General features: G+C 35.5%; 2 protein-coding genes across 2 annotated transcripts; one reads left to right on the top strand and one right to left on the bottom strand.

Moving 5' to 3' along the window:
• Positions 1 to 2,330: 2,330 nt before the first annotated feature.
• On the bottom strand, positions 2,331 to 5,592 carry LOC132905925 (protein takeout-like). The gene is made up of 3 exons (XM_060957677.1): positions 5,413 to 5,592; positions 4,485 to 4,725; positions 2,331 to 3,883 (listed from the first exon to the last, which is right to left on the bottom strand). Exons 1-3 carry the CDS (start codon positions 5,486 to 5,488, stop codon positions 3,442 to 3,444), a joined length of 759 nt encoding a protein of 252 aa, XP_060813660.1. The 5' UTR covers positions 5,489 to 5,592; the 3' UTR covers positions 2,331 to 3,441.
• A 467-nt stretch (positions 5,593 to 6,059) lies between these two features.
• LOC132905917 (uncharacterized) lies at positions 6,060 to 12,139 on the top strand. Its single transcript, XM_060957659.1, has 5 exons — positions 6,060 to 8,069; positions 9,013 to 9,285; positions 9,550 to 9,676; positions 9,950 to 10,108; positions 11,622 to 12,139. Exons 1-5 carry the CDS (start codon positions 6,978 to 6,980, stop codon positions 11,741 to 11,743), a joined length of 1,773 nt encoding a protein of 590 aa, XP_060813642.1. The 5' UTR covers positions 6,060 to 6,977; the 3' UTR covers positions 11,744 to 12,139.
• The last annotated feature ends 1,579 nt before the right edge of the window (positions 12,140 to 13,718 follow it).

Below are 13,718 nucleotides of genomic sequence, written 5' to 3'. Positions count from 1 at the left end.
TAACGTTACGCAACATGGTGTCGAGGAAACATAACAGTCGGACCCAGAGAAGCATATACCTATGCACTGCCGAATGAACAGTATAATTTGCGTAATCGCGTTTCGTTGGATCATTGCGAGAGCTCCACATCATCCGAACGACCTATTACGAGTATTTTAATGATATTAATTCAAACAGATGGAGAATGCTCATTGTGAAACCACCTTGTTTCGCTTACTCCTGCTCTTCTTTGTAATTTCGCTCATTTTGTTCCGCGCCATTGTCTTCTACGTTTTCATAAATGACGAAAGTCAGTTTTGGAGAATCGTCGAAATTAGAGGAAAAATAGATGTTCGTGCGAGTAATTGTTCAGTGCGTGAAATATTGTGTAATAAATGAAACGTTTAGGTTGGCTTCTATAGGAGAGGGATCGAGGTTATAGCAAGCGAAATTTTATTGAGAAACATACATCATCGTTTGTTTCTTCGAGATTGCAAGGACGACGAACATTGAAATTTTCTATGAAGTCCTTCTTAACCGTTCTTATCCTTAAACCAATTGTTTACGAATTTTCTTTTCTTTTATATCGATAAATATTGTCTTCGTAAATCCTAATTTCTTCGACGTGTGATTCTTCTTAATAAAATTTAATAAAATTGTCGTTGTTTCCTTTCTTAGCATCGATTAAATTAGGCAGGATGCGATAAGATTAAATTGAACTAAATTTTAACTCGTCGAACTAATTTTACTGCCAGAGTGATTGAACAGAAAATGCTTGAATATGAATTATGTGTAATAAATGGATTGGGATAAAATTAGAAAAGAAACAGAAATTTAATGGTTGAAAGTATTATGTAAAAATTGATAGTTTATTTTAAGCCTCTGGCGAGAAGTATTAATGGCTGATAATAGTAAGTCACGATGTTCGTTGCATAGCTGGCCATGAATATATAATGCGGCATTGTCTTTTCGAATTGGTCCTTGATAGGGATCGTGCGCTGCATGCTTGACAAATTACTCGGAAATAAGCAACGAGGAAAGCTACATTTTGCAAGACTTCTTCCAATCTGATAGAATAAATATATATCCGAGCCAGCAATTTATTTTCAGAAGTTTACGATCAGAAATTCATATTTCACGTATGATCCTTAATTAAATTTAATTAAATTGCGTAGATAGAGATATTAGAAAGGAATAATTTAATTTTTTACTTTACGAATCTGCCTTAAATGGATATACTTACCGCTAGAAAATGTAAGATTTTGTTTGAAAAATTGAAAGAATTTAGTTAACTAAGTGAACACGGTCTTTTATTTAATTCGTCCCTAATTATTAACTTTCGTTAGTTTGGATAATTTAAATTATTCAAATACAGTTTTAAGTAAATATCTTTGATAAAAAATATTAAGGAAATATTACGCAAATATTTTCCTTTTAAATATCAGAAACAAGATTTAATTTGTTGAATTTTCCACTTTTAGCAAAGGAAGACATAAACGTTATATGAGCAAATATTTCACGAACCCATTCCGGTTTTAATGATCCAGCTAGTCGCTTGGGCACCTTGAAACTTTCGGATGTTTCACGGTGTTTGAAGAAATTCCGAAAGAACTTGTCGCTGTTGCCCAATTTGTAACTCGTAAGAAACCAAATGTCGACATCGATGCTTTGTAATACGAGATTTTTATAAATATACATAAATACTTTAGAAACGGAAGAACAGCTCTGCTATTGGAAATAAGCAACATTGAGAAGGATATGGAAATGGTAATTTTTCTAAAGTTTCTCAGTATAAGTGTACGATACGAACGACAAAAGGAAACATGTAATAAAACAAGCAATAGTAATAATAAAAAATTACGAATTTCAAATTCAAAAGAAGATTATAATGGAAAAGAAGACAGGAGTATTAATTATCTACTACCAATAATTAAATTAAATGCAAACAGATCTCGTAACGATTATTCAACTATACAATTGCAATAACGAGTACTATACCCTGTGATATTCATGAAACTGTTTCGACCATTGCTTGGTAATAGCATCGTGCATCGATTATTGAAAATGTCAAACGTATTATAAGAATTCCAAAGGTGTTTCGAAATATATGCAAATTCCCACCGAGGATCACTTAGAAATGCGTCACATTGTAGTCGGCCGCGGTACATTCGCTCGAACGTGACTATACATATTTTCGCGAAGATGAACGAAAGGCTTTTAAAGGCTATTTTTTTGAGACACCGGTACACAACTGCAAAGGGAATTACTGATTCTCGTGGACTGTTTAGAAAGGTCAATATTTCGTAAACTTTATTAAATAAAATAAAATAAATTAAATAAAATAAAAGTTTTATAAAACTATGTTTTTCTTAATTTTCTAATGTCTGAATTTTCTAAATAATTTCTTATCTCGAGCAAAGAAAACGAAGCAAATGCATTGGAACATTGCAGCAACAAAAACAGTTCTCACGCACATAATCATTCGTGCAGTTATGATCTTTTCGGTAATACCAATGGCAATGATCGACGCTGAAAGGAAACAGGATAATATAAATGTCTCGTGAATTAATAATTTTTAAAAGCAACCGATCGCTGACCTAAAATTACATCAACAGACCCGTTGATTTCTCAGTCTTTAATTTCTTCGCAGCGTCTTTCGCAATGGTATCGTTACTATAGTCGACAATAGTTGAGCAGCAAAGAATTACGACCCTCGATTCGTAATTCAAATCTGCCGCGGACAAAATATTATTTAAACAAAGAGCCTCGTTCGTATTTATAAAACCATACATATGTATCTATTTAAATTCCTGAAATAACAAATGTAAGTTAAACGAACTTGTATCGTTGTAAAATTCAATCAGAAATTAATCAGAAAGATCAACATTCAAGTCTTATTTATCGTGTACTAAAATAATATCGTACATATGTAATTGCTTTTATTTTCCGACACCATTTGAGAATCTACTGTTAATATATCTTTCAAAAATTGAAGTTTCGAAGTAAGAAAATTTATAATCTAGAAACGAGATAGTTTTATTTCCTATTTATTATAGAACTCTAATAAGAATACAAGTAGAATGTGATATAACGATTTGCCTTCGGTATAAAATTGAGCGAGGACTTTTATTAGCGCCTACAATGCTGTTCTACGATTTACACGCTCGTCGTGTGGTTATCTTCGTTTAGGCTCACGAGTTGTAGGAAACTGTAAAATTAATTATCGAATACTAATTACGTATTTTCAAATAACCAGAGAAGCGTTGAAAGAAATTTGAAAACTACCTTGAAAAAATGTTTAGAAATTTTTAAGAGAAAATAGAAATAACTGCAATTTGTAATTTTATCACAACTTCGAAAACAGTATTTAAAAACAAAATATAAAAATTTAGAAAAACTTACAAAATCAATCGATACATCGCATTAACATGTTTACAGGAGAAAAAAATATATATTTTACTTCAAGGTGGCAATAATACATCCTCCGGAAACACCGAGAAAATCGTATTCGTGAAATTCGTGACCAACATGGCAACGGTTTCCTCCAATTTCGGCCTTATTTCCGTTATCACCGTGCTCCAGTTCTCGTTGAGGAAAAGATTCATGGCGGCTGAAAGCGTTTTGTCGCCGTTGAACAAATTATCTAAGCGCACAGTGGCATGGCCGATCTCAAAATCGACATAAATGTCCTCCACCTTCTGATGAATCAACCCTGTTCTCTCGTTACGATAACGTTCCAACTGTAGAACGACAATGGCATCGATGTCTGTGAAGTTTCCATATCCGATACCATTTCCTGTGATTGGTAGCATTATAATTCTACCACCCATGATGTAATTCGCTACCATTTCCAGTCGTGGAATGTAGAGTTCCAGGTGTACTATATTTTTGTCTAAGTCGAAGCTGGTAAAAAGATATTATTCGTGCAGTTAATCTAAATGCTTAAGATTACGAGAATTATTCGTTTTTTAAGAAAATGGTTTATTCTTTGTTATTTTAATTTTTTAGGGGATTAGTGACGCATGGTTCGTTAGTTTTTCATTAATCCAGGTATGACACGGTACAGGCGAAAGATGATGAAAATTATTGCAATTAAATATGAAGTTCACCGACGAATGATCAAAGCCGGAAAAATCGATATACGAGGAATTACAAACTATTGTATTGGCAATCAAGTGGTTGCGGATTTTGCCAATACCACCTATTGATAAAATCCGCAATCACTTAGTTGCCAACCCAATATATATATTTTTTTAGTTTATTTTGGTTTTTACAATTTATCCTTCAGGACATTTGGTAAAGTATTATATCTTCTTGGTAAAAAAAAAAAAAAATAAAAATAAAATATAGCATGTGGGTGGCTACCCCCAGCGGGGTACCATCTTCATGTTTGCTAGGTTATATCTTTTGTGGACCCAATATATTGTACGTCTTTCGAGCGATGTGTGAGTTATAGAAAGGAAGAAAAATACATAGAGATATCGATTGAAATGCAAGGACATACCTGATGCTCTTAGGTATGAAGTTAGTGCCACCATAAATGGACACGTTGTTATACCTCGCGTGAATATAGATTGGACCGGAACTTTGGTCAATTCGGACCTCTTCTAAGCGAAGCGGTTCACACGCTGGAATCCCAAGAGCTGTTATTCCATTTCTTAAATACGGTTTCAAGGAAACGACACTTTGCATTATACAGTCGTCGAGGAATGGATCACTTTGATGACATATCTTCAAGAACGATGCTAAAAGGAACCGCATTGTTTTATTTCATTGATTCAAAATGAAAAATAAAATTCGATGTCTTATTCGATAAATACTCCATTTTTATGCGTTACTTATATAAAATGTGCGAAAAAGAAACGATTCGAATTATACTATACATAAAATAATAAATTTAATTATAATTAATTTATTTATATTATAAATTTATATCATACTATATATAAAAATTCGCACGAAATATTTCATTTTCATCGATTATAAATAAAGCAGGTGTTTTCCCTTCGTTACAAGAAAAATCCAAGTATTATGTTCGCTGTTTATTAGCCTTCGATCTCGTCCAGAATTCAAGTTAGACCTGAATTCTTTGTACACTTAGATCGCATGATTTTCTGTACGATTCATCGTGAATTAAATGCAAGTGTTCCAGTTTGCAATGATAACGCCTGCATACCGGGTGTTTTAAGAATTTATCGCGGCAAAATATGTCGTTATGTCATGTCGCAGTGAAATATTTAAGAAGCAAATATTTCGTTTTAATTTAAAATACCGCCATAAATTGCTTTGGCGAATAAAATTGCTCTGGATTAATCTTAGAAAATATATAGTTTCAGTCAAATAGTGTAAATATTACTATGGCATGAAAAAAAAAAAAAGAAGATACAGTAAAAATTGTGTAGCGACATTTATAAGAAAAATAGGGTACTTACGGATTTCTGGAACAAGTAAAGAAATCGACAAGCGACTTGTCACCAAAAGTATTAAGAAAAATCCGTAGAACCGCATTGTTGTTGTCACGACGATGTTCGATCGCGAAATAATTTTGTGCCATCGAAAATTGCCAACGTGTTATTGATTGCCAATCCGCTGACATCGTCATTTCTATTACACCTGCAGTTCCTTTTACGGGTTACGCAATTTAATGTTCCGATATTGGTCTTGTGTCAATTTTATCGCACTTGTTATTCCTTCGTGTCCACTGAATTTCCTCGCAAATTAATTCATTGACTCGAGAAATAAAAAATATTTTTTCGAATCTTCTTAACGAACGTTCCCTTGCGAATGTTTTTAATCGGATATTAATTTTCCATCAAAGTACCAAGCTTTTACACCGACTTGAAATAATAAGATACATTTTTATTTGACCTTTATTTCTTTGCGATAATAATACGATTGTTACATCGCGCTCATAAAAATACCTAAATCTAACAAATTTTCACCCAGGCGTAACAAAATACACGAAAATAGATCAGCATGTTGGAATCTAGATAAAAATTCGAAGGAAACCTTCGATGGTATATTTATTATAAAACTTAGCCTCACCTTCACCCAAAAACCAAGTTCGTCGCACCTCCCCATTTCCCTGCCCCCCATATTTTTCCCAACCTTCCCACCGAATCATTGAACAAAGCATAACTACGCTCCCCATTAAGCGTCATGTCGCGGCTACCACATACTGCGATGTACATTTAAGAACAAGCTATTACGCAACAGCGAACAACTCCGGTGGTGCGCTATTTGCGGCCATAATGTCTTCCACTTAAGGTCGGGGAAAGACCTTGCCCCCTATTACGTCGCATCGAGGGCGAAACGCGATGTTCGAGTCGCTAGAAGAAGAAAGAAAAGAAGTTGTATAGACAACTAGAAAGAACACCTAGTTAACGAGTATCAGAAGAATCAGAGTGGTCCATGGCCCAGATCCGATGCCCTTCCACGCTGCTGTATAAAACGCATCATCCACACGCGATTGCTGCTTTTGCACGAGCACACGCCTTAAGGACAACCGTCGGACGACACTAACCAGTGATAGTAATGATCGTGAAGGATCTTGTTGACTTGACTTTAGTCTTGGATTAATCGAGAACAGCCTGGAAGAAGAACGAATCATCGGTTCAGGTGCCAAAGTGTTGATGTGCGCCGCCCTCTTCTGCTTCCTTCTGGTCTTCATCGTGGTTGCCATCGTTGTTCTCTTGGTGTTTAAGCCTGTCTACGTCTGGGAGGTGAAAAGCGTGGAATAGAAACTTCTCCGAAGACTTCTGATTCTTCAGCTATGAGATTCTAAACGTTCAATCATAACGCTTAGAAATGTTATGATATAAAACTCCTATGATACTTTGGTGCGCTTCCTTTGAAGATTCTTTGCTTCTGAAGAGCTATTTCGAAATATTCGATTGAAATATTTAAAAAATAGTATTTAAAGATACTTAGAAGTACTCGAGTGCTAAAGAACTGAATATACGGTAGCGAGAAAGGGTTCAAGAAATAAATACACGCGATGACGAAGGTTATAGCTATCACGTTCCTAGCTCTGGGTCTGCTGACCCTGGCGAACTGTCAGGGATCCTTGCTGGAAATGTCTCAACAACTGTGGGCGAAGCTTTTATCAGGAGGATTCTCTAAAGCTGGCAAGCTAGATCCTCTAAAGGTGCCGGTAATCAAAGTGGATCAATCCGAAGGAAATACCAGTTATAGAATAATTCTTCGGAACGTGGAGATCGCTGGACTAAACGGATCCACACTGGACAGCATCCACATAGCTCGAGGTCGATTGAAATCGAACCTCAGCGAGCTAGAAGCTGGCTACGTGAGCTACAGCGACCTGAGAGATCTGGACTCCGTCAGATACAGATTCCATACATTAATCAAAGAACCTAAAGAGCAAAATGAAAGCTTCGAGGCCATTGTCTCTGCCACTAATCAAGAGAACAAGTTCGTGGCTAGTGCCAGGGAGCAAGAGAGTCGTTTCGAAAGACTCAGACAATACGATCCCTTCTTGATGAAGATTCAAGCGGAGAAGATGAAGGAACCAGCGACTGATCGTCCTCGGAATAATCACAAACTGCATCAAGAATCTGGATTTGGGACTTACAGCATGGAAGACGCAAAGGTTCTCTCAAAATCGGACACCAGTCGAATTATAGAGAACCTGAGGTATCCTTCGGACGTTCAAATGATTTATGCGATGAGCGCAATAAATTCTGGTTTCAACTCAAAGAATTCCGAGCAGAAAGAGGATTACGATAGATCCAGATCGGGTCCTTATGATGGTCGGAACAAAGAACACGGCGGACAGAGTCATAGAAGAGAGAATTTCGCTAGGGGAAGAACCGAGCAACGTCACGAGGATGTTGAGACTTCGGCATCGGAGAACGTGGAGAGTACAGTGACGGGTCAGAGATTTGTTCCTGGACAAATTAGCAGAGAACAGGCGCATGGTAAAGAATCGAAACGTCTAGAGGAACAGCCAGGTTATATCGATATAGTTTACGCAGATGAGAACCGCAATGGCGGCGTGAGGCGTTTTGGAAACGACAGAATGAAGTCTAAGGGGGATGCAAGAGTGTTTGGTACGAAGGATGCTTCAAAGGTAACGAAATGATTTTACCCGTTGAGGGAACGAAGATTTTTGTAATATTCTTTCGAAGAGATGTTTGATTTGCTAATTTCGTAGAAAAGTCGATGATAACGATTTTCCTACGTGTTTCCTGTAAGTTAATCGACTCCTCTTCCTGCCTTTGATGTTGCAAGCTTCCGCTAGAAAGTCAAATAAAAAGGGATAACATTCATTTTTCTATAACTTCCTGGTATTTAATAAATAGTATGCCGCTATACTAATGCGATTAGGTAGAGAGATAGTATAACAATTCTACGTTAAATAGCAGCGTTTGAAGATACGTGTGAACCTACTGTCGTAGATACGTTAATTTCAAATAGTAGGTAGAATTGCAGAATTATTTTCCCTGCGATTATGTTAGGACCAACGTCTCGTAAACAAGTAAAATTACCATCACGATGAAACGAATTTTTTAATACGTTAAAAATCCAGCCAGAAATCTATGAAAACGTATGATGATTTGTAGAAACATTCTATGGAAATTTGTAAAAGTTGCGCGGAAAATCTTCGAAACGGTATCGAGAAACTCTCGAATGTAATTTACAGGACATTTTGAAAAATCCTACGGAAGCGTTAAAAGTTCCTAAGAAATAGTAGAAAATTCTTAAACTGTTAAGAACAGCAAAATTTCTGAAATAAACCGCTAGACAAATTTTTAAACTCTGTGAAATCTTAAAATTTTCTTTCTGGGAAGCTGGTCGAAAAGACTTTAGAAAAGGGTAATAATACGTACGTTTATCAGAGTCAGCATTTAATCATCAGAAAATTATCAGGTACTCGAACCAACAATTTAACGTCAGCCTCATTATTCGTAAACGCCGTAATAGCAATTTACTATTATAAATAGATATTGCTATGTATATATACCTTCATCTTGTTGCTAAGCTGCAGTAAAGTAGTTAACCGATGTAAACAGGATATCCTCGAGAATAAACGAGTTATTAGTCGCAACTGTACCGAGGGAGAATCCTTGACGAAGAGGAACGACGCGGTTAAGGCGGCCATAGAGGCGAAGAGATTGGATGGTTTGTCTAGATACGCGAAAAACTATCAGGAGAAGCAAGGATACTTCGAAGAAGGGATGCAATTGGTCTATCATTATGGTGGAATGGATCGAAAGAATCCTGGGGAAGAGAAACTTGCTCAAGGGGCTAGATACAAGCGTGCTCATAGAGGGAACGATACCGATGTAAGTACACGCTATGTTCTTCTTAGTGTGCAATTCGTATCTCTGCTTGCTTTGGTCATGGCGTTATTTTCCTTTCTTTTTACTTTTTTGTCGTTAATTAGAACTTGAGAAGGATTTCTTACGGATTTTCAAATCGACATGGTCCTTTCTTATTTTAAATAATTAATCCGAATTGTTATTCTACCGAATTCTATCATTCTATTTATTATCATTCTCAGTAACGTCTTTAATTATCTTTCAATTTCTTTTCTACCGATTTCCAAGGACGATGTTATGCACGTCATCATGAAAATCAGAATTCCTCTGCTTCGCGTGAAATCCGATTATCATCTGATGGGTAAAGTTGGCCAGGAACTAGTGAGAGGAAACGGGCAGCTGAATGGCAACTTCAGTGAGTGTGTTCTTTGTGTCAAGTTTATTGGTTGCGGGAAAAAAGTCTTGGTTCTTGATCGTTACTTTCTCCTAGTACGTAATATTTTTAGTTATGATGGAAATTTTCTCGTGAAAAACAAGTTTTATGATAGGAAATTTATAGTTACAACGAGAATGACGATAATGTTAAAGATTAAGAAAGAATTAAAAGAACTACTCTAAGCGGAGAAGGATAATTAGAAAAGTTAGTCGATGTTTTTAAAATAATATTTGTTGATTCGAACGAGTGCAGCCGATGTTGTTGGCGACTTCACGATCGAACTGAAAAAAGCCAGTGGACAGGATGCGTTAATTGTTCGCGCAGCAAGAAGCAAATTGATTTCCAGGAAGCAAAATGTCTCTCTTCAAGGAATGAACGAAGAGGGACCAGTAAAGTCCATTCTCAGTCACAGTGAGTTTTTTGTGTTTATATCTTGTCTAATCATTGACTCTTCTAATTAAATCTGACTCGCATAATATATTATATTAACATGTCATACTAAATATAGCATTTCTTTGAAGGAAGATTTTAATAAACAAAAATAAATAATAAATAAACCAAAGTGATAGATCTAAAACAGCCACAAAAATATAACGCGTCGCAAATTAAATTTCAACTCGAAGTAAATATATAACGCGAAAGTAGAAATAAAATTGGTCGTTAAAAAATTATTGCCACAAATTATTGATTAAAAATGATTATTAGATCAAAGATGGAATTAATAACAGTAACGTATTACGTACTCGAGCAAATATTTATTTTGCCTGTAAGTGGCAAACGGTGGGAACAAAGCAATTACGGAACATTACGTAAAAGCTTTTCATCTGTCCTCGTTACGTCATACAACCGGTATTCTTCCTTAATTAGCAGACGTCGTGAAAAACGCCGGAAAAAGTGGGACTTTATAGAGGAAAACAACGTGAATAGATCTAAAAAGTTGCGGTTGAATATCGACGACCGAAGATGTATGCTGCATGTTAAAATCGTGGAACGTGGCAGGCATGCGTATAATTACATAAAATATGAGAATCATAGAAAGAAAAACGTTTCCTTTGAAAGGAATCAACGTAAAAATACGTTCATTGAATTCTTCTTACAATCGATCTATTTTAAATTGTAGCTTTATTCGGTCAATTAACAAATATTTAAATTTCCGTAAACCATAAATTCACAAACATCTTCGCGTCTAATTATTAAAAATATCCTCATAATCTTTCGTAGGTAGCCTGTGGACAATTATGCAAATTAGTATTCTTACATGTAAGAAAAACGAGATCGACGTATACATAAGAAACCTATAGAAGAATTTGTTGCACTCTTTAGATATCATAAAAGATATAACTTAGAAAAAACGAAGCTGGCACCCCGCTGGGGGTAGCCACCCACATGCTATATTTATTTTTATCTTATTTTTTTTCACCAATAAGATATAACACTTTACCAAATGTCCTTCAGGACAAATTCTTAAAAAAACCAAAATAAAAATAAAAAAAAAAAAATTCTTTAGATATTACGATCAATACTCTAATTTAGATATTTTATATAGTTTCCCATATCATGTGCCTTCTATGGATTATATCTTCAAGTCTCCCATAAATGCATAAAACATAGCTTGTATAAATATCCGACAAACATTTTCATAATTATTATGGATCAACTATTCCACGAGAACTAATCGATTTCACTAATTCCGTTGTCGCGATGGATTATTTCGCTCGCTATCGAAAGAAATGCACATTTCGCGCACGTTACTAGGAAACAATGGAAGAAAGTAAAAGTGGTTGGGTGTATTGACATCGATCGAGCGAAGTAAAAGTGTGTCCACTTTCAATGGACGTCTTAATGCACCCCATGACCATCCATGCGCGACATCCAGCGTATTAACTCGCTTAATCATAGATTCACGATTGACTTTCGACCATAGGTTTGATGGCTGCAGAAGCGGTAGCCGCCATGCTTGCCGATGACCTGGCTACCAAGGCCCTCAACGACAAAACGGCGGACGCGATGATTTATAGGATGTACAAAAACCTTCCGGTCAATTAAAGCGGTGTCGAGGACATTCTACCATTCAATTGGACTTTTGTCATTCTTACAGGTTTATATCGTATAAAATACCTTAATGCATAATGCTCAAAACAATTGTTTCAAGATGATTGTGTAAAAAAAAAAAAAAAAAAGAAAAAGAGAAAGAAAAAAGCACACACAGGTTCAAAAAGATAGCACAGGTTTAAGGAATTTCCTATGAATTTTTAGCATCGAATTACCGAAAGATTTACAGACTCCACTTAGGCAAATATTTTTATTTCCTTCAACGTTAGGTTTCTTAAATAATCGTTCGAGATATTAATCGATAATTGCATGCTTCTATTTATTTACTTATTTATTTGTTTCCGTTCATAGTTACAGAGCCGATTAATTTATTAGTAACGTTATATTCTATTTTATCTTTTACAACGTAGCTCTTGTTTTAACGTTATATTCGAGTTTATACGTATATTTATTACACACATGTTTTACATTACATACGCGTATTAGAAATACCTTATAATTTATATACCACAAGTCAATCTAGCTTAGTTCGTAGAGTTTGTACTTAGACTGTTAAATCATCATGTCCCTTCGTTGCTAAAAAACAAAACTGTCAGCTCGTTCAATATGGAAACGACCCGGTTCACGCGTTATCTCACGACCTTTAGCCGCAGAAACCGAAAACTCCTCTGCATAGCCGATCACGTTCCCCGAGTTGTGTCACCGTGTGATTGCAGTGGTGCGATTTGCAAACGGGTTCCCGAACGTTACGTGCCGTTTACACCATACGCGGCACCATCGCGAAACCAGTTGGGATCCGTCGGATTTTACATAATCGCATTTGGAAAATTCAACGAGTTGCAATAACGTTCATCGACTCGGGGAAAGTAGTTGTGAAACGTGTAGAAATTTCACAAAATCTGGAGGCTGCAGCGATTTTTCTTTACGCTTTTCGTTTTTTAATCGATCGTGCAATTTTATCGCTGGTCTGCATTTCCTAAGTTTCCTTAGAATTAGATTTTAGTGTTATACTGTTAACTTTAGAATATCAATATCATTTTTAACAGAATATTAGAATATCGTTGCAGAGAATTATTACACGTAATTAGGGTATAGTGAGTGGTAAATAATGTCTCAACGCTTTCCTTATGACGCATAGCCGAATAACACGAAGTAATATCGATTAGCTATTGATTTTTGCAATGCTGTAAATCAAGAGAAATGATGGCTACGTTTTTGGACCTTTTAACGCGAGAAACATTAGCGTGACGCTTGATAATATAAAAAGTAATATACCAGTAGTAAATAAAAAATTAAAGAGTAATTTTTAAGTGAGTAAAGAGTAATTAAAAAATTAAATTAATAAGCCAATATGCATATACTTTATAAAGGATCGTTCGAATCTTCAAAAAATGCATCGTAGTAAATTTATAAAGTTTCTGAAGATTACGAATTAGTCGTTTCTCCTTAGTCTGGTAGTTTTAGCGTTAAAATGGAAATATAATATTCAGGGACTTGGAAATGGTTTCCTTTCGAGAGACAAGTAATTGCATTAGAATGTGGCACACGTCATACGTGCTAAATTTTTTCAAGCTCTCGTTCTCTTTTTGATCGCTGGTCAAAACCGTGTCGACCAAATAGCAATTATGCGTTATACGGATATGTAGATCGTTAGATCGTTAGGTATTTGAACAACGGAACATGAACGATGCAAAAAAGAATGAATTAAATGTAACTCGTACCAAGACAGTGGCTCGTGCGTTTATTGATCGCACAACGATCTAACTTGGATTGTGCAATATACATTTAAAAGGGTTAATACAATTAATATAGATAATATTTATACGGTGAATACGTTATAAAGCTAGAACTGAATTGCGGAATATGGTTACACTGTTACGTACAATGATGGTAATAGTGATAGAGTAAAGGAAATGTAGAATCTACATTACGAAATAGAAATATATACTCTTAACAAAATGCATATAAT

The sequence above is a fragment of the Bombus pascuorum genome, chromosome 4 (genome assembly GCF_905332965.1).
Source record: "Bombus pascuorum chromosome 4, iyBomPasc1.1, whole genome shotgun sequence".
Lineage (NCBI taxonomy): Eukaryota > Metazoa > Arthropoda > Insecta > Hymenoptera > Apidae > Bombus > Bombus pascuorum.
Note: the sequence above shows the minus strand (reverse complement) of the source record. Positions and strands in the feature narration are given on the sequence as shown.